Source organism: Durio zibethinus, chromosome 27 (assembly GCF_047325235.1).
Source record: "Durio zibethinus cultivar Kanyao isolate XHJ-2024 chromosome 27, ASM4732523v1, whole genome shotgun sequence".
In the NCBI taxonomy this organism is placed as follows: Eukaryota; Viridiplantae; Streptophyta; class Magnoliopsida; order Malvales; family Malvaceae; genus Durio; species Durio zibethinus.
This window is the reverse complement of record NC_143188.1, coordinates 651,213-671,958: the sequence shown is the minus strand read 5'-3', so window position 1 is coordinate 671,958 and position 20,746 is coordinate 651,213. Positions and strand designations below refer to the sequence as shown.

At 32.2% G+C, this 20,746-nt stretch overlaps 2 protein-coding genes across 13 annotated transcripts in view; one reads left to right on the top strand and one right to left on the bottom strand.

Annotated features, from left to right (window-relative positions):
• Nucleotides 1–13,716, bottom strand: part of LOC111279261 (uncharacterized) — a 44,387-nt gene extending 30,671 nt beyond the window's left edge. For 6 of the 11 annotated variants that reach the window (XR_016334527.1, XR_016334526.1, XM_022866239.2 and 3 more), the window contains exons 1-15: nucleotides 13,429–13,716; nucleotides 12,698–12,779; nucleotides 12,435–12,538; nucleotides 12,154–12,249; nucleotides 12,008–12,055; nucleotides 11,069–11,119; nucleotides 10,602–10,705; nucleotides 10,307–10,424; nucleotides 3,874–3,975; nucleotides 3,532–3,732; nucleotides 3,193–3,353; nucleotides 2,855–3,013; nucleotides 1,795–1,887; nucleotides 1,325–1,676; nucleotides 801–914 (exon numbers count right to left, since the gene is read on the bottom strand). Coding sequence is in view for 9 of the 11 variants with exons in the window: in XM_022866239.2 (XP_022721974.2) it covers nucleotides 801–914; nucleotides 1,325–1,676; nucleotides 1,795–1,887; nucleotides 2,855–3,013; nucleotides 3,193–3,353; nucleotides 3,532–3,732; nucleotides 3,874–3,975; nucleotides 10,307–10,424; nucleotides 10,602–10,705; nucleotides 11,069–11,119; nucleotides 12,008–12,055; nucleotides 12,154–12,249; nucleotides 12,435–12,538; nucleotides 12,698–12,779; nucleotides 13,429–13,443 (1,800 nt within the window). In the remaining 2 variants the exon portion in view is untranslated. Of the gene's footprint in view, nucleotides 1–800; nucleotides 915–1,324; nucleotides 1,677–1,794; nucleotides 1,888–2,126; nucleotides 2,250–2,854; nucleotides 3,014–3,192; nucleotides 3,354–3,531; nucleotides 3,733–3,873; nucleotides 3,976–10,306; nucleotides 10,425–10,601; nucleotides 10,706–10,999; nucleotides 11,120–12,007; nucleotides 12,056–12,153; nucleotides 12,250–12,434; nucleotides 12,539–12,697; nucleotides 12,780–13,428 lie in introns of those variants that run through there. The other 5 variants (XM_089756073.1, XM_089756071.1, XM_089756069.1 and 2 more) reach the window with 5 other exon arrangements.
• A 4,316-nt stretch (nucleotides 13,717–18,032) lies between these two features.
• On the top strand, nucleotides 18,033–20,746 carry LOC111279680 (uncharacterized). Of its 2 annotated transcripts, none has more exons than XM_022866661.2 (5): nucleotides 18,033–18,167; nucleotides 18,338–18,414; nucleotides 18,516–18,560; nucleotides 19,803–19,900; nucleotides 20,371–20,746. In XM_022866661.2, the coding sequence occupies exons 2-5, from the start codon at nucleotides 18,361–18,363 to the stop codon at nucleotides 20,447–20,449; spliced, it is 276 nt and encodes a 91-aa protein (XP_022722396.2). In that variant the 5' UTR covers nucleotides 18,033–18,167; nucleotides 18,338–18,360; the 3' UTR covers nucleotides 20,450–20,746. The 2 variants fall into 2 exon arrangements, with proteins under 2 accessions (XP_022722396.2, XP_022722397.2); XM_022866662.2 differs by having other exon boundaries at nucleotides 18,053–18,167; nucleotides 18,351–18,414.

The following is a 20,746-nucleotide window of genomic DNA, read 5'->3' as shown; positions in this document are numbered from 1 at the left end:
TCTGATAAGAGAGGATTAAACTAACTAAAAGATGATAGAGAAAGTAAATAAAGGATCACTTGCCAAATGCATTTACAATTATAGTGCAAATAATGGATTATCTCAAAAAGTAATAAATTTTCTAATCACCAGGAAGAGGCAATAAACTACAATATAAACATCAGAGGGAGTGGGGAAAAAAAAAAAAGACAACAAATTTAGAAACCCCAAGCTCATATCTTAAAATTAAAAGGCAACAATGTCAATTTTAAAGCTAGAAACAATGTCTCTACATATAGACTGTCATGTATGAAGAAGTTAGCCAATAAATATTATCCAGATTAACAATCAATCTAATCCAGAAGCACACAAAAAATTAGACCAGAAACTTTTACAACATGAACTTAATAGTTTCGTCATGAATTAGAATGGTATTTATATGCCGTGTTAAGAAGGCTTCACAAGATCTAGTGGAAGTACCAAGTTCACTCTATTACATCAACTGAGAGACGAATACAAACTATATCACTCCTCAGCCACTAGTCAACTAGACATTTCATAAGTCAGTCAGGGACTACCCTTTTCAATGCCATATTTTAACCAAGATGAGAAATTTTATGAATCTATAAAGGATTATTACTACCTCACAAAAGTCGCCAAACTCCTAACTGAAAAGGCTTGGAGCCAATTTTGGAGATCATTAAAACAGCATTATCATAGTTAACAGATCTACAGGATGGGTGATGCAAGTAACCAGATCCATCTATAAATTGATACACACAGAGTCATCCCCTTTTTCCTTATAGGATCAAAGAAAATACCGTAACATGGCAGGGGGAAATTGTAGCCGACAACCTCCAATCAACATTCTCTCCTACTGGTAAGCGTACAAAACTAGCAGTTAATGCATTAACCTTTTGCTCACTGCAGACACTCTGCAGGAAAAGACCAAAATCAGGCAATATACATATATATATATCAGTGTGTGTGTGTGTGTGTACGTATTATACATATATATGTGTGTGTGTGTGCGTGTATACATACATACATACATACATATATATATATATATATATACATGGCTGCAATCTGGCAACAGCATACAGTTTGAATCTGTTAAAAAAATGAGTTAACTTTTTGAAGGAAAAATGGACATAAAGAAGTATATTAAAATATCAATCCAAAATAAACTAGTTAAAAACATGCTTGCTATCTAAAATTTAAAAAAAAAAAAAAAAAAAAAAAGCAGGTTGATATGCTTATATATCTTAATTAGGAATCTTTAGTTGTCATCAACTAAGGACCTGTCAGAAGAAACAGCTCAAAACATGGTACTAAAACAAACCTGAGCAATTGAACCTTCAGGGGCTGACACACCATAGAATCTTAACCTTACATCGCAATGGGTACTGCGATGTTTAAACTTCGCTGACACATTAAGTTGTTCAAATCTACCACAAACAATCTCTGTCTGGTTTATATTGATGATCCTCACAGCAGCTTGACTAATAGATACAGTTACCAAATGCCGGATCATGTTCTGCAAGTCTTTCCCCGAATGTGACATAAAGTCCTCATCTGGCTGGTAACTGAGTAACTTATTGATTGCCTGCCATTCTTCTTTAGTCAGCCTTTCCTCTGTTAACTGTGATCCATCCAAAGCATTCCCATCAGACGCATCTTCAGATTGCGTACGCCTGAGATTAAAGATGAATAGAATTTGCAAAGAAGTTAGCGTTGGGGGAAAAACTAAAAACAAAATCATAACAGAACTCGATAACAAAACCAAGGTAATATTTTTACATTTCCACCCACCATCTCAATGAAAACCAACTTTTCTTCTGAAGCCTTCTCCGTTCAGCTGCTTCCTTTGACTTTACAGATTCAACCTTGGCATGTGCAAGTAACCTAATTCATCCAAGTAGAAATGGAAAATGTTGAACATTAGATGGGGATGAAGAAAAAAATTGTTAAACAATGAGCTGTACATTAATACCCTTGATCATTTCTAATAACAGAATTGCATGTATAAACCTGAAGCAACCTACTCAATAATTGAATAAAACTTCATCATATAAATGGAACAAAGCATGGTCTAATCCTAGAGAGTATTTGAACATAAAGAAAATTATGACCAAGGAACAGACCAAGAGAAAACACTCATAATAGCGTATCTCTCTCTCTTTGGTAAGCCATGGCAGATTCCATAGCCTGACTGGCCATATCTGTCCCTTGTCCGAAATCATTTGTTAACAATTTTCCCAGTGTATCTGGAGGCATATAACACATTTCCACCAATGTCAAATGCATTTCACCATGTCCATGCTTCACAGTGGAAAACATGACTGCCAGTTTCACTATCATCTAATTTCTTAAAATTATTCAGACAAAAATTTTTCCACTTTGAAAGAGATAATGATGCATAAATACAGCTAAATGGCAAGAACATTCATGTAGCAAGCACAAAAGCAGTAGGAACTTAAGGATGTTTTCTCATTGGTAGTGGTGGTTACTACTTACATCATACACCAAATAGCAAGTTAAGGTTGATACAGGACTATGAAGACTATTTTAACTAAAACAAACGTAAAAGTTATCAGCCTGCTAGACTGATAACTTTGTGCAATAATTACTTAATGGATGCATGATAATGAGTGCTCACAGTAAGCTACCCTATCTAGTTGCCACTTAAGCATAAATGAATTTGTGCAATAATTCCATAAACAATACCTTAACTCAACTAAGCCATGTTTTTCCTGAACTATTTAAAGATTGGTATGTCCAGCATGCATACCTTTAGTCCCAGCAAGGACCAAGTTTTACTTCATTTCAAATAGGGGAAGCAGAGAGTTAAGGCAAAGCTAAATCTTGTTACCTCCATAGAAGAATTACTTTTGAGTCAAGATCTTTCTCAATGTCTCTAACTTCAGAGTTTTCAACACTTGATGACTGTTGTAGCAAACTGGCATACAACTGAATGTAATGTCGACGAAGCTGGCACATATGCCAAATTCGATCCCACGAGAACCGATAGCTGAAATAATGGTACATTTTAAAGGGGAAAAACATTTACTCACACAGCAGCTGGTGAAGAGACAACTGATCTTGAAAAAATGTTGAATTCAAGTGTAATTCTTCAGATTATCAAACAACAGGTACTCTTACAAGTAATTATCAAATTAAAATATTTACAAAAAAGAGTACTGTCTGTACCACATTTTCCTCTGTTGCAGTGCAGCCTGAGCTGCATATTGCCACCACAAGAAATAAGACTCCTTCGATATTGGCACCACAGGTCTTAAATGGGAAATTTCAACATAAGTCCTATATCTTGAAATAACTTCTAAAAGTTTTATCCAATCATGATATTGTGCCTGTAAAAGGGGAGAAACAGGTTAACTTCAGGACTTGAATAGAAGAAGCCCTTCTCTTTCTCATTGTTTCTTGGTTGGCAATGCAAAGAAGAGTGAACCTTAAATCTATCTTATTCTCTAGAAAACAAAGAAAATGGAGAAATTAAAAATATATATGGGAAAAAAAAGGTATAGCAACCTCTGTAATAGTTAAGGAGACATCACTTAAGACAAGAGAAGCCTTCTCAAAAGGAATATCAGGATCATTTCTTTCTTGATTTCCAAGTCGATGATACTTAAGTACTCCATTGATTGGTGACACCAAGTAATTGCGATTCATAGCCCGCTTAGACACCACTTCACATTCAGCAGCAGGTTGATTTATACCATCTTCAAATACCTGGATAAACAACAATTTAGAAAGAAGTTGGAACATTTAAAATTTAGTGTAATGTTTCAGTTAACCTTCATCACACTACCACGATGAAAATCATGGAACTATGGAAGTAAATGAGATTATGATTCCACGTAAGCACCAAACCTCAATCCATTCTTTGGGACTAAGATCCTCCCATTTCTTATCCATCTTCCAAGGCAGGTTATCCGAATCATGATATATAGCAAGCCTCTCCAGTTGCAAAGACTGAAAATAAACTTCACAAGCATTAGCACAATAATTTTGTGTGTCATTCAAAAACAAAAGCAGCAGTAGCAATTATGACAAACCATTCACAAAGGCTAAACCTAAAAGGGAAAGTGGCAAAAAACTTAAAAGTTCAAACGGATTATGGGCCAATCATCTTCTCTCATTCAATTAAATGCGACAAACATTTGTTAAAATAAACCTTCAGTTTTGGCATGCATGTGGAATTGTTTAGACTATGCCAAACGTTTTCACATCCTAGTTTGACAATTCATCCTCTCCAAATATGGTATGATATCCAAATAAAAGATCATGTTTTTGAATTGAATTGAATTGAAAGAATTCAATAAAAAGAAAGAAAAATAAATTCTCATCATCTCTCGTTTCTCTAACCTCATAATCTACTAATCAAATTCAGTTGCAATGATGGATAACAAAAGTCCACAATTTAGAAGACTCATACCATCCTTATGGAAACTATATTCGCTGTTTTTTTTTTTTTTTTGGCCAAATATTCTCTGATATAGAATAATCATAAAAATGCATTTAACCTCACATATTCAGCGAGCCCAGATAATCAATTAATTGATTCTATGGGAAAACACTTAGTTACAGCTGGTTGTAATCTATATAGCTGATTGTAATCTGTATATATTTGTATCCCTAAAATTAAGAATTTGTATCTCTAGAATTAAAGACAAATTACTAGGATAGACAATCCCTTAATTATAGGGATCAGATTTAGGAATATTTAGTTTCCTAGTTTACCCTCTAGTTTGCTGTATATAAACCTATGGTGTTTGTATAATTCAACAGAGAAGTTTTCTATATACTCAGTTTTTCCACAGAGTTTTTCCGCATTTTTGCTTGACTTGATTTTTTCCCAATTGGTTTTTAAGTTGGATACTTAACATGGTATCAGAGGTTTAGGCTCTTCTTGGGAAGAAAATTTTTTCAGCTTTCATTGCTAAATTCTATTTCAGGCCTTCATAGCCAAATTCTGTTAAGTCTTTCATAGTCTTATTTTTTCCTTTTTGGCCTTCTTTGCCTAGAATTGTCTCTCATTAAATCTTTACTATCAAGACTCGTTTCAATCCTGAGAAAGATAACCATGTCAGAAATAGCAAACTCTACCGCTACAACCCAATTTGAGGAAGTGACAACTAGTCAAACCACAGGAGAACTACAAAATATACAAGCTGCATACAGATTGGATGCAAAAATCTACTTGAAGCGGTCTCAATTGGTTCAAAACTTTCTAAAAGGGAAAGGAAAATCGAGCCATCTTCTTGGTAGTGATACTGAGAGAGGATATCCAAAATTAGAGTCTTGGGATGAAGAGGATTCCATGGTTATGTCATGGCTGTGGAATTCTATGACACCAGATATTAGTGACACGTGCATGTTTTTGTCCACGGCCAAAGACATTTGGGAATCAATTTGGCAAACCTACTCCAAAGTTAGGGATGCTACTCAAATCTATGAGATAAAGATCAAGACTGCAGCTCTCAAACAAGCGAATAAGGCAGTCATAGAGTATGCTATTCTTCTAAAAAATCTTTGGCAAGAGATGGACCACTACCGGTGTATAGAAATGAAGTGCAGTGAAGATGCAGCAACTTTGAAGAAATTTATCGAAAAAGATTGAGTCTATGATTTTCTTGCTGGACTTAATGTTGAGTTTGATCAAGTCAAAGTCCAAATTTTGGGAAAAGAGGATCTGCCTTCTTTAAATGAGGTGATTTCCATGATTAGAGCAGAAGAGAGCAGAAGAGGAGTGGTGCTTGACAGTCTGCATGCAGAAGGATCTGTTATGGTGTCTAATGGTTGGAAGAACCATAACTTAGAACAATTACCAATCAGTGAGAAAGGGAAAGGCGATTTAGCTAAAACCTCAAATTGTGACAACTTTGGTGCACCTATTGCAAGAAGCCAAGGCACACCAGAGATCGTTGTTGGAAACTAAATGGAAAACCTTCAACTTCAAGCAAAGAATGGGGTTATAAAGAAGGACAGCCAAGAAATCAAGGACAAGCTCACATGACTGCAATGGAGTCAAACCAGGAGACGTCTCGGGAACAAGGAGAGTTGGACAAAGAAAAGATTGAGAAACTGAGAAGCCTATTGGTAACTCTTAAAAAGACTACTGGTGTATGTTCCTTGGCACACTCAGTACGGTCTCTAGTTCAGGTAAAATCTCTAATTCTTATGTATTAAATGTCTCAGATAAGTCTATTAAGAGTTTTTGGGTCATTGACTCAGGAGCCACAGACCACATGACACATTCTTCACAGAAGTTTAGTACATATACCTTATGTCCTAGTAATAAGAAAATTGTTGTTGCAAATGGTTCACTTACTACAGTGGCAAGATTAGGAGATGTTCAAACTAATCCCTCATTTGTTCTTAAAAATGTTTTTTATGTTCCCAAATTGTCTACTAATCTAATATCTATACAAAGACTTACTAGGGACATGAACTACAATGTGATTTTTTATCCCTCCTATTGTGAATTTCAGGACCAAGGTTCGAGGAAGAAGATTGGACTTGCTAAGAAGAAGGATAGGCTATACTATCTTAAGACATCCAATAACGCAAGTAATATCAAGAATAGTTTACCTTTGTCATTTCTTTCTGAAAAATCTCCCAACAAAGACAAAATCTGGCATTATCATTTTCGTCTCGGACATCCATCTTTTGGAACTTTAATAAACATGTTTCCTTTTTTGTTCAAAGGATTAAATGTCAAAAATTTTCATTGTGCTGTTTGTGAACTTGCAAAGCATAGATGTGTCTTTCCCAGTTAGTAATAAAAGACGTTCTACTCCTTTTCACTTGATTCATAGTGACATTTGAGGTCCCTCTACAATTCCTAATATTTTTGGTGCAAGATGGCATGTTTCATTCATAGATGATTGTATCAGGGTCTCTTCGATTGTTTTTTACTTAAATCCAAATCAAATGTGAATAAGGTGCTTTTAAGTTTCGAAAACATGATCCAAAATCAATTTGGAGTGAAAATCAAGAGGTTTAGGTCTGAAAATGCAAGAGACTTTCAACCAAAGTCTATCTACTTATTTCCAAAAAAAAAAAAAGGATTATCCATGAGTCATCTTGTGTTAATACTCCATAGCAGAACGGAGTGGCAAAGAAGAAAAATAGCCATTTACTAGCCACAACCCAAGCCTTCTAGTTTCAAGCAAATGTACCCAAATCCTACTAGGGAGAAGCTATTCTCACTACCACACACATTATAAATAAGTTACCTTCAAAGGTTTTGGGATTTAAAACTCCTATGGCACTACTCTCACAATTATATCCCAACTTTAATACCATAAACAACCTCACACTTAGGATATTTGGTTGTATATCATTTGTTCATGTTCACAGTCATAATAGGGGGAAGTTGGATTGAAGAGCAATTAAGTGTATCTTTGTGGGGTATTCATCAACTCAGAAAGGGTATAAGTGCTATCATCCTCCTATCAAAAAATTCAATATGTTTGCAAATGTCACTGTTGAAGAAAGTAAACCATTTTTCACTCAACCTTATCTTTAGAGGGAGACATCATTTACGGAAGGGAAGGATAAAGACTTCTTTTTGCTTGACTTGTCCTTCTCCAAAACAGTTTCACCCATTAATTCTTCTGAATCTAAATCTGTTTCTTCTAAGTCCAAGTCAAACACTGAATCTAAGTCTAAACCCATTCCAAACACAAAAGCTATGACTAAGAATAATACTATTCTTGATTCTATGAAAGAATTACAAGTGTACTCAAGAAAGAACGTTCCAGCTCCTAAACCGGTGCAAGGCCAAGAACCTTATCCTAACTCTAGAAATAAGGTAAATACAATCTCTGACTCTATTTCTCAAAATGAGCATGAATCTCCTAAAACTAGTGATTATGATCTGCCTATTGCCATTAGAAAAAGAACCAAAGAATGTGCTAAACATCCACTATACCCAATCTCTAAATTTGTGTCATTTGAAAATTTATCACCATCCCACAAATTTTCTTGCGAGCTTAAACACTATTTTTATTCCAACTACATTATCCGAGGCATTACCCAATGAAAAAAGGAGGCAGGCCATGAAAATAGAAATGGAGGCCTTAGAGAAAAATAAGATATGAGAACTGGTAGAGTTGTCTACAGAAAAAAATCCAGTTTGGTGTAAATGGGTTTTCATTGTAAAATGCATGGCAAATGGTACTGTTGAAAGGTATAAGGCTAGGTTGATGGGTAAGGGCTACACTCAAACTTATAGAGTTGATTATCAGGAAACTTTTGCTCTAGTTTCTAAGATGAATACATTTAGAATTTTGCTATCCTTGGCTGCAAATTACAATTAGCAGCTTCAACAATTTGATGTAAAGAATACTTTTTTACATGGTGATTTGGAAGAAGAAATAAATATGAAAGTTCCACCGGGGTTTGGATGTCATCTAGAAGCAAACAAAGTATGCAAGCTGAAAAAGGCTTTAGATGGCCTTAAATAGTCTCCTAGGGCCTGGTTCGGGAGATTTACCAAAGTGATGCTAGAAATGGGATATAAGCAAAGTCAAGGGGATCACACATTGTATATCAAGCACTCGGATTCAGGGAAAGTCACAATTTTATTAGTATATGTTGATGATATAAATGTAATCGAAAATGATGAAAAAGAGAGAGAATCTCTAAAATAGTGTTTGGCTAGAGAAATTGAGATAAAAGAGCTAAGAGATTGAAGTATTGCCTAGGAATTGAAACAGCTCACTCACGGCATGGTATTTTCATCTCACAACAGAAATATGTGGTGAATCTTTTCAAGGAAACTGAGAAACTCGCAAGTAAACCGACAAATACCCCTATAGATCTTAATCATAAACTTAGAGAAGCTAATAATGATGCTGCTATAGATAGAGAGATGTACCAAAAATTACTTGGAAGATTCATTTATCTCTCACATACTAGACCTAACATAGCATATGCTGTGAGTGTGATAAGTCAATTTATGCATAGTCCTAAAAAAGTGTACCTACAGGCTATCTACCGTGTACTATACTATTTGAAGGCTAATCCTGGGAGAGGTATCTTGTTCAAAAAAAATTCAAGGCTGGTACTAGAGGCATATACAGATGCTGATTATGCAAGTTCGATAACCGATAAAAGATCTACCTCAGACTACTACACTTTCCTAGGTGGTAATCTTGTAACTTAGAGGAGTAAAAAACAGAATGTGGTGGCAAGATCAAGTGCTGAAGCAAAGTTTAAAGCAATGGCTCAAGGAATTTGTGAACTACTATGATTAAAGATTATCCTAGAATACATGAAGATCAAATGGGATGGTCCAATGGGACTTTATTGTGATAACAAGTCTGTAATAAGCATTGCACACAATCTTGTGCAACATGATAGAACAAAACACATTGAAGTAGACCAGCACTTCATAAAAGGAAAAACTAGACAGTGGGTTGATTTGCACACCGTATGTGTCAACCAATGGTCAACTTGCAAATGTGTCGACGAAAGGTCTCAACAGTGCAACATTTCATGAAATTATTTCCAAGCTAGGAATGGAAAACACCTATTCACCAGCTTAATAGGGAGTGTGGAAAAACACTTAATTACAGCTAGTTGCAATCTGTATAGTTGATTGTAATCTATATATATTTGTATCCTTAAAATTAAGAATTTGTATCTCTAGAATTAAGGACAGATTATTAGGATAGACAATCCCTTAATTATAGGGATCAGATTTAGGAAGATTTAGTTTTTTAGTTTACCCTCTAGTTAGTTGTATATAAACCTATGGTGTTTGTATAATTCAACAGAGAAGTTTTCTATATACTCAGTTTTTCCACGGAGTTTTTACACATTTTTGCTTGACTTGAGTTTTTCCCAATTGGCTTTAAGTTGGATGCTTAACGGATTCATATATTTGTTCCAACCCCTCTGAATTCAAGGTAAAGTTAAGCAAACATACAACACAAAAGTTGAAACATTAGAAAGGGAATTCTTTACCATCACAACTTGAAAAGCAGATTCCCATTTATCAAACTGGAATTTTGTTTATTCAAACACAAATGTCATATTTTCCAGAGAAATTCCCAGAATAAATTTATTAGCTTTAAAACAAGGAGAAACAATGCCACCAAACAGAGCAATCACCATTCTCCAAGATTGAGATGCATCTTGATACCACACTCTATTAGGATGCAATACCCTCTATTTCAAGAAACAGCCATTGCATTTAACCATTAATGTGTTCTATGAAATTACTAATACCCTTCTTAACTGTTTCTAAAGGACAGTAGCATAAGTTATATGGCAGGACAAAAACAGAGCTGACCTTCCGCAACTTATCCAGAGCACCACTGGTATCAAAGGTCTCCTTTCCTTGTTCATCCATGGTAACAGCAGCAAGCTTAGCCAGGGTAACACCAGAAGCAAAAGGATGGCCTGGATTACTACAATATTACAGCCCATTAATAGCAAAGCAAACTGGTCAGTAAATGAAGACAAAGACAAATGTGTAACTGAAAGATTAGAAGGTAAAACTATCTTAGTTTACAAAGCTTAAGAAAACTATAAAACCAGAAACAGACAAAGAATTGAAAACATCATAAATAGCACATGACTCCCACCTGACACAATCCTCATATCTGATATGTACATTGCTGATAGATACCTTCAGATTTCCAATAATTGTAGCAATTAGAGAACCAAGCCACGAATTTCCAGGAGGAGGCTGCACACACAACTCAAACAGAAGGGGGAAAGAAAAGAGCTAGCAATGAGTCACTATAATTTGCAAAAAGCACCACATTTTCTCCAAGACACATAAGCTGAGATGCACCAACCAGAAGCATTATCGAATTAATCAAACTAGCACAAACTAAGTAAAGGAAATATGAAGATATACATGTAAAACAGTTAGCATATGAAGAGTCATCCATCAACAGTTTACCAGGAAGAATACAAAAGTATATTAGCTAGAAGTGAAATAGGTAATTGACTGATATAAAATTGAATTCCAGAGTACCTTATATAATAAAACAAAACAAAACAGTATTCAGAGAAAGCAAAATGTGTCTAGCATCCAAAGACATACACTTCCCAGCTTTGACCCAGATATCGCTTCTAGAGTTGCTGATTCTGCCTCCTGCAGGCAGTAGAATAAATTTAAAATAATTATGTCCACATGCATGCATGCATGACTAGAAATAAAAAATTCAGAATTGCAAGTATCATACAGCATGCCAACAAGTTATGAAAATGCTTTCACGATAAAACATTTTGAGTGCACAATTCTACATATGTGCACAACAATGCAAGTTTAGGATAATTATTCCAAGTTCACTTCAGTTTAAGAAAACAAGCATCTCTATTTACCCTTCCATATAAAATCAAAAGAAAAGAAAGTGAAATAAGAATAAAGTAATAACAATCTACTGATATCATTATTTATCTTTAAAACAAAAGGAATAACAATTGTTCAACTCAACAATGCAGCAGAAGTTCATAATGAAACATACAATATTCTCAAAACTGTTGTCTACAAAGTTGATGTTAAGAAATATCAAATGCACTACAAATCATAGCTCCAAAACATATCTCTATACAACAACATAGATATTTAAAAAAAAGGGAAAATAATAGCAAAGGGCTTGGCACAAGAGCAGAAAAAATAACCACTAGTCCTCTCCAAAAGAGCCACTACCATTAATAAATAAGTAGGAGAAAATCCAGAACAGATGTGGAGAGGGTCAGAGACAGAGGAGAAAAAGAATAAGCCTATGAATCTCTGATATCCAAGTGTCAACAAAATCTTGAATGCTTTAGGCATTAGATATCCAAAACATCAGTACATTAAGGATTCCTCTAGACGACAAATTTATAGAATCATGAACTTGACATGCGAAAATTGTTATTGCCTTATTGGTAAATTTTTCAACAAGATTATACTTGAAGGAAACATTATGATATTATGTACACAATGCTATAAGCTATATGAGTGTATTTTATTTATATATGAACGCAAATGATTTACCTCAATTTGTTGAATTTTAGCTTCAAAAAGTTTTTCCCTATCCCCCTCCTGTACAATATTGAAATAAGATCTCAAATCAAAATAGAAAAGATATTAACTGATAATAGGAAATGAAATTCCCTCCATCAAATAAAATATCATCCTACCTTAAGAGTCCGACCGTCAAGAGCTGGGTGAGCAAGAACAAATACACGATCAATGAGAACAATTACAGGTTCTTTACCTAAACTTTTCCAAGGAACCTATAATATAAAATTTCAAAAAATGAATAACACAAATAATTAGAACACAAACACTAAAGTGGAAGCATATTTAAAAACTACTGATTAAAAAAAGGATTTATTTTTCCAAGACCTTCCAGTGGCAAAAGTGCCAGAAGACAAACCTAACAGAAAATAAAACAAACACTAATGATGAAAATAGATACCTTCAGAGTTATGGTGCCCACAAAACCAGCTTTGACAGTTACTGGTAGATTTAAAGAGTTTAGTGCCTCTGCCTTCAGTTTTAAATCTTTGAGGACAACATCACCTGTAGGAAGAAGGAAATTTTGTAAAAAAATGCCCTTATGTTTCACTTCCCAAATCACTTTCATAAGAAACCATCATTTAACAATTGTAGCTCAAACAGATGGGTAAAAAAGATCAGTAAAGAAAAGGACGCAAGAACAAGGAGTATTTCCAAAGAAACCTTTCCAAACACTGATTCTTAAAGTCTCTGGTGAGAGACCATGAACATATTCCCCCAAGTATCTTCGAAGCAAATGCAGAACCTACAAACAAAGAACAAAAATATGCACAAACTCAGCAGCCTTGAAAGAAATGTGCAAACACGCGATATTTGCACAAATGGTTAATTGCCTAAAAGCACAATTATAAGCAATAACATGAGAAAATAAAAATGTAAGCTAAAAGGTGCAATGGCTACAAACAAAACTAAAAATCTTAAGCACATATGATGATTGAATGAACGAATGCAGGCAACAAATTGAAACCAAACATCCACATATAACTAACCATGCTAATAGGCTCACATATCTTAATATCATTTAGAAACAAACACTCCTACCGAAAAACTTGTTTAAATTTACGCCTTAAGTACCGTTTCATCACCCTTCTCCTATCATCTACCACTGCTCTTATGCCCTATGTGATGATAACCTCGCAACTCATTTCGTATTCTACTTTACAACGGTTACAAACTTTAAAAAAAAAAAAAAAAAAAACCTTAAATTAGGTTCCTCCAATCTAAATTATTAACATATAATTACCAAACTATTAACAATTTAATTGAAAAAAAATTAATAAAACCAAAATTTATAAGCTTTCCAGAAAATTCTCAAGCTATATAAACTTAATATGCGTGATACTAGTACACTACTTCTCTCAAGTAAGAAAGAAAAGAAAAGGAAAGAAGCATACGTGAGCTTCAAACATGGCGATGATCGAAACGGTTCCTCTCCAGCTAAAAATAGAAACGGGGCCCTGATTATTCTGTTTGAGTCATGCAAATTGAGAGTGATGGAGGTGGTCCAATAAAAGCCATTTTCAGAGATTAATTTTAGGAGTATCGGATCGAATTAGGGTTTTCTTCAATACGCGAAGGCTTTGACGACGATTTTTTCCAAGGAAGAGAAATGGGGAAATGCAAGAAATGACAAGAAATTTTGGTGTGTAAAACAAAGCAGTTTTGTCAACATTACACGTCCCGGTCTTTCGCAAATGCAGGCAACTCAAATTTTAATTATTTGCACTAATAAGTACCTAACATTTTTAATGTGCCATCTTTTAATCTTGACCTTGAACACTGGAATTAAGTCAAACCAAGCTGAAGAGTAATAAGTTGTTTGGTATAATTTTATTATTAATAAATATATGTATATATTAAAAATGATGATGAATTAGATTGAATTTAATTTAATTTTTTTAAATAATTCATAAAATTATAAATTTTTAAAATTTGATTTAAATTCAAATCAAACTTTTATTTAATTCAAATTAAATCAAATTGAATTCTATTTATTTAGTTTAATAGTTTTTTAAATTTATTTTTTTATATTTTATATATTATTTTAATATAATTTTTAATATATTTAAATAAATTTAGATATAAAATAATAAATTTTATTTTATAAAAATTTTAAATATAAGTTTTATTATCGTTAGTTGCTATTAATCAACTTGAATTTTTTTTTTATTTGTATTTTTTATTTAGAGAAGATAGGTCGCAAGCGGCACTAATGTCAAAGGCAAAATCAATGTTGTATTCATATGTTATTAATAACATTTTGAAAATATGCTTTAGATCGACATTTCTTTCCCAATTTATATTGATTGATATTTATACCAAAAACAAATGATAACGTTTTGACTAGGGCGGGGCCTCAAGGGGAAATTGACGTGAAGGGGCTTTTTCTGTGTTAGAATTGTGATGGCTACCTTGTTCAAAGGTGTTTGGGCCAGACCCACCATGAGAAATTCATCTCATGTCCACGTTTTCATCTTTGGTGACGGATGATGTGCCCATCACAAAAATACGTACGTCCAAGAAAGTTAAAATGCAAATGGCAGGTATGATGAAACATCGATATCGCATATGGATATGTCTTTTTTATTATTATTTATTTGTTTCAAATTGCTAAACTTGCAGTTTCGGGACAAACTCTAATTATTCAAGAACATGAGAAATTCATGCATATTTTTACATGAATTTCTCTAATGCACAAAAACTTTTATTTGTGTTTATTAAGATTTTATGATGCAAGGAAATTAATAATACTTTAAAATGAAAGCGAGATAGCAAAAACTACGTATTAAATATAACTTAACCAAAAAATAGGAGAGAAGGGATGTTGTTCACTAATTAAGGTTTATATTATTAAAACTTTTATTTAATTTAAGAAGTATTATTTATTTTGATATAAATATCTTTCGAGTTTATTTTGTATAAAAAATCGTATAAATATAAATTTAAATCTTTATTTATCATCACAATATATCATCACATTTTCTTTAAATTAATATAGTTGAATCTTAATCATATATGATATAAGCGGCACATTACTCCACATGCATCCTACGTAAAAGGAGATTTTGTATACACCATAAAGAAATTACTTTTCATAATTTAATATTTTTCTTTCAAAAATATCCATATGTGAAATCCCTTACATATCCATTAGTAAATTACATTTTTAACTCTTTACACTCATTTGCATTTTCATTAGTAAATTACATTTTTAACTCTTTGCACTCATTTGCATTTCCTTTCCCTTTTTCTTGCCCTTTTCTACCTTATTTTCTTCTTCTTTCTTCCTTATTTTTTATATCAAAAACCTTAAATCTTTGAATCAAACAACTAATTTTTGAAACATTTATTAAATCTTATAAAAATAAATGGACAAATTAGAAACAAAACTAGAGGAGGTGACAATCATCTTGACGAGATAATTCATTTAAAACCCATTTTAAACTTGAAATTTGATGCTTATCGAAATGAATATTCAATAATGCAAAATAAGTTTCGAATATGCATATCTATAATGTGTATTGCATTATTGGAAATACATTTTCGAAATATATATTACATTATCGGATATTCATTTTTTATAATGTAATATGATTTTCAAAAATTTATTTTTTAAAATAATATTACGTTACCAAATATCCATGCAATGCAATATGCATTTCAGATATGCAATATGCATTCTGAATATGCATATTCGAAAATCATATTGCATAACCGAATATTTATTTTTATAAACATAAAAAATTGTCCTCGTATGCATATCAAGTAATGGTATTATTATTTCTGGTTCCTAATGGTAATATTATAATTTTTTAACATCTTGTAATATGTAAATCAATTTAAAAACTGCACTGGTAGAGTGAAATCAATTATAAAAAAATTTAGATATCAAATATAGTTGCATGGATTCATTTACTAAGGAAGAGGAAAAATTATGCTTTTGAAGTTATTTGTTATGAAATGCATAAAATGTTGATTTATATAGACATAATAAATTAATATATATTGTGCATATGTTTTGTAGTAGATAAATTTTGGTTTAATGGGCTAAGTAGATTGAAAAAAATAATAGTTTTGAGATTGTGATAAAAAACTCTAAATTGTAAGACTTGAGGAAAACTAAAATAAAATTGGAATGACGTAGAAAATATAAACAACAAAAGTATAAGGTCAAGGTAGAAGGAATGCAACGTAAGGGAATGATAACAAAAAAACGTGATTTTTCTATTTGAGTTATAAGGGATTAAGTTGGAAATTGATGACCAATGGAGCGTGAAAGTAGTATGTAGTTTTCACAATCATTTATCAGCAAAACAATTAGAGAAATATTCATTTACAGATCGATTATCTAAAAAAGAAAAGAGACTAGTGGCTAATATGTTAAACTAATGGTCAAATCTAAAAACATATTGTTGACCAATAAAACAATATGACAATAAGAATGTCAGCACTATAAAACAATATATAATGAATATCAAAGATACAGTATCGTTGAGAAGGCTGATAGATTATAAATGCAATAACTCATAAATAAGTTGACTAATTGTAAATACCTATAATAGTATAGGACTAATGAGTCAAGCAATTGCATGAAAAGCTTATTTTAAGCTCATCCTATTCATTTAGATTTGTTGCAAGCCTTCCAAAGTATTATGATTATGGATTACACAAATAAAATAAGCAAATATCATCTGCTATTACTTGAAATTATTAGTGTGACTTCTACTAAAATAACATATTTTATTGTACTTGTGTACATGAAGGACAAAAAGTTATAAGAATTACAATTAGGCACTTGATAAGTTAAAAATTTCGATGTCATTTGGTATATTTCCTATAGTCATTGTCATTGATAAAGATTTGGCATTAATGAATCCACTAGAGGTTATGTTTTTCAATACAGTATATCTTTTATGTAGTTTGCATATCTTAATAAATGTATTTGTGAATTGTAAGAAATTTTGTGAGCAAAAGAAAAAATGGGATGCATTATTGTCAAGTTAGAGTATATTGGTGTTTTCTTATGATGATTAGTACAAATACATCTAAGTTCACTAAAATTTGATTACCAAATTTATCTGAGTGCAATCAAGTGTATGAAAGAGTAATAGTTGACAAGTATAATGATAGATTTATTATTACTTGAACGGATAAAGTAATGCATTTTGATAAAGTTACAATAAATATATATGATTTATGTTATATTTTTTAGATTATTTATGGTTTACGATTTTATAATAAAACATTGATAAACTTTTATTAATTCGTTTAAGGCTGAAAAATATACATGTGAAATTGAAAAAGTACTTTGGATCATCTCAAATGGTTTTGAATTATTGTAGAGGATAATAAACTTCTTTATCGTTTAAACATTTAAAATAATTATTTTTATAAATAAATAAAATTTATCTTAAAATTATATAAACTTGTAAATGTATAAAAAAAGATTTCACAATATGAAACAAATTAAATAAAAAGTAATTTAAAAAGATGAAACATTTAGTTTTCAATTAAATATTTTATTAGTGTACTCAATAATACTATTTATATATAAATCTTTTGAATATTTTATTTTTCTTCAAATATTATTATATGTTTAAAATTTTTAATTTTATTATATTTTGATATTTTAATTATATTATTTATAATTAATATATATATTAAACATTTAAGAGATTAAATAATATTAATTTATATATTTAAACACATCTAAATAAATAAAAATAATTTATATTTTGCACGGAAAACAAATTAATTTTATAATAAAAGATTTTTGACTTGTAAATTTTGAACAAAAACAATTAGAAAATATGCAAAAAATATAATCCATACCCTTCTCATCCTATACCTGGAAAAACTGAAATGAATGTCAATATGAATTCGATTATAACTCGGTTGGTTGATGCAGCCCTTTTAAAAGAATGGCTTTCAATAAATTTGGAACAAAAATTAATTATTTAAATGAAAAATAGTAAAAATAAATAAATAAATGAAAAAGATATCATTTATCGTTTTGGGCCAAATGTTCAGCATATTTGGAGGAGTTTAAAACCCAACTCGTATCCATCATCGTCATCGTTCCTGTAATCCCTCTCTGGCTTTCCCAATTTCCTTGTGCGAGCTGCGACTCCAGGTTCGAAATTCTTATTCATCATCCTCATCAATTCATTTTTCAAAGCATTTAAGGTTTTCCCATTTCTTCTATTTCCATCATTTTCCTTTTTCTTGTCCTTTTTTTTTTCATATTTCAATTTCCTCGTTGCACCGTTAATTTAGTGCCACGTCTGTGAATTATTTGATCAGTTAAGCATTTCAGCTTTGAAGAAATGCCGTCTCTGCAAACAGCGTTGCCCCCTGAGCTTGCCAACAATGTGATCAGAGTTTAGTATCCTTTTTTTAATTGTTGTTTGAGTTAACAAATACACTGTAATGAAAGTGATGCTTTTTGATCTTTGGTTGCGGTTTTCATTGTTGGTTTCAGCTTTACCGGGAGTGTCTCCGAAGAGCTAAATACATAGGGCATAAGGTAACCTGAATAGTCTACCCCTAGGCTCTAGTCCTTTATAATTCTTCTGTTTTGCGTGCTCTGATGAGTTGTTCACTCTGTTGAAGTATTGGATTTTAACAATTTTTAGAGCTATTCGTTGTTTTATTTATTTGCTGTGTAGTTAGCTTGAATCGCCTTGTTTCATGGTTTGATATCATATACTGCTTGAGCAATAATTAGTGAGAAATTTAGACCTGGAGATTTGTGTATTTGTATCATGTAAAATATAGAAATTTGTGTATTTGTATCATATTTTACATGAAAATTACGTGTCACAATTCGTATCAACACAAAAACATAAATACATTTTTTTTTTGTTTTTTTAAACCTATATATAGTTATTATTAAAATTTTAAATCTTGTCACTTTATATCCATTTTTGTGTTGTGTCACCATTTCGTGTTTTAGATTGCCAAGTCTAGTGAGAATTATCACAGAAGAGAAATTCCAGCCAGTTGTCATACTAAAGTCCAACCTAATGGATGCCATTTAGTTCCATTCTCATCTTTCTTGATATGCTGGCTGCAATGAAGTCCCTGACAGGATTGTAGCTTATGTAGCAGATTCTAGATTCAACATCACCCTAAATTGGTCTTGACTGGTTATTTTAAGATTTTATTTGCTTGGGTGAGGGGTCCCTTCCTCCTACTTAATACTCCTGAAGAAAGCAAGGATGAGGATGAAGATGATTGGATTTACCATTGATGAAACTGCGAAGTGCTTTTGAATGATGACAAAAATTTAGTCACAATGTTACTTATTGTGTGTTAGCCGCTCTTATGTTGCCTTTGGTTGCCATACACGCCCATTGCAAGAGAAGAAATGTCATTCTATGGTTGAGACTTACAGAGATTTTTGGGTGGAAATATCAGCCCTGATATTTAGCTCAAAAGTAACTATGAATAAACATTACAAGGTTTATAGGTATGTACTGCAAATCTGCAAGATAAGGATGGTGCTTTATTTTATCAAGCAAATATATAGAGATCTATGGATCTGTACAAATTGTGATTATGGTGCAAAGATTTTGGATCAAGAACCTGTGCCTTGGATCTATGAAACGCTTTCTTTGTAGCTGAGGGTACCATTAGTGTTGTTTATTTGCATACTTACATAGGCTACTAACTTTGTGAAATTGAAGCACGTTCTTTCTATGATTTTGCAATCATATTGTGAACATACAGAAATTAACTTCCAGTCGATATTTAATTTACTGTACAGCAACACAATACAGCTTTGGTTGTTGATATGGTAAGGCAGCAGTTCAAAAAACATATGCATGAGACAGATCAAGACAAGATTCAGAAGTTGAAAGATGAGTAAGTCTTAATTTGCCTTGTTTCATACATTTTTAAGCCATCTATTACTGGACTCAGCTCGGTTCGATTTTATTGGACAAATATATACGTAATCTAATATTTTGGCTTATATGAACAATAAACCATTATAAGAAACCCTAGCATGTACACATATTTAAAACATCTATATATAAATATATCGTAATAGTGAAACATGCATCACTCCACAGTACAAATAAGCAAAAAGATCGAAGTGCAATATACAGTAGAGAAGCATGGACTGTAATAGAAGAATATAGTTATTTATTGATGGTGTATCCCAAGAGAATAATCTTATTATTCATTGGGGCTAGAATTTTGAAGATATGTTGTTCTTTATCCTCAAGCAAGATTGAAGGCGATTTGTGTGCATAGATATATTTTTCATATTGAATTTTAACTCTTCAACAAGCTTTTAGCATTGTTTTAATTTATGTTGTTTGTGTTTGCAGTGCTGCAAGGGGACTAATAAACCACATGCTCTATGAGTCTGAGAAGCTGTCTGGGCGTAAATTCAGCAAGAGCTCTTGATGGTGTTGGAGTTTTTATTTGAGATGCTGGTGTCTAAGACAAATTTTTGACTGCTAAACCAAGTAATAAAGAGAGGCTCGGGTTTTAGGATTCCTAATGATTTTCCCAGTGTCATGCATTATGTATAATGAAACTTGCCTGACTTGTTTACTTAGTATTTTGATTATTTGCTTTGCTGTATGATGCATGATACTAAGGTTGAGGCAAGTTATGTGGGTTCAAGATATTGCATCTTCTTGTAATTGCCTGTGATGGCTGCAGTTTTATTTATCAGTCTGATGTGATTAACTTGAGTTA

Bases quoted from the DNA above. Each gene is read 5' to 3' on its own strand.
- LOC111279680 (XM_022866661.2), top strand. From the start codon at position 18,361: ATGCCGTCTCTGCAAACAGCGTTGCCCCCTGAGCTTGCCAACAATGTG. The intron at 18,415-18,515 runs GTTTAGTATCCT...TGTTGGTTTCAG, and splicing joins TTGCCAACAATGTGATCAGA to CTTTACCGGGAGTGTCTCCG. The intron at 18,561-19,802 runs GTAACCTGAATA...TTTACTGTACAG, and splicing joins CTAAATACATAGGGCATAAG to CAACACAATACAGCTTTGGT.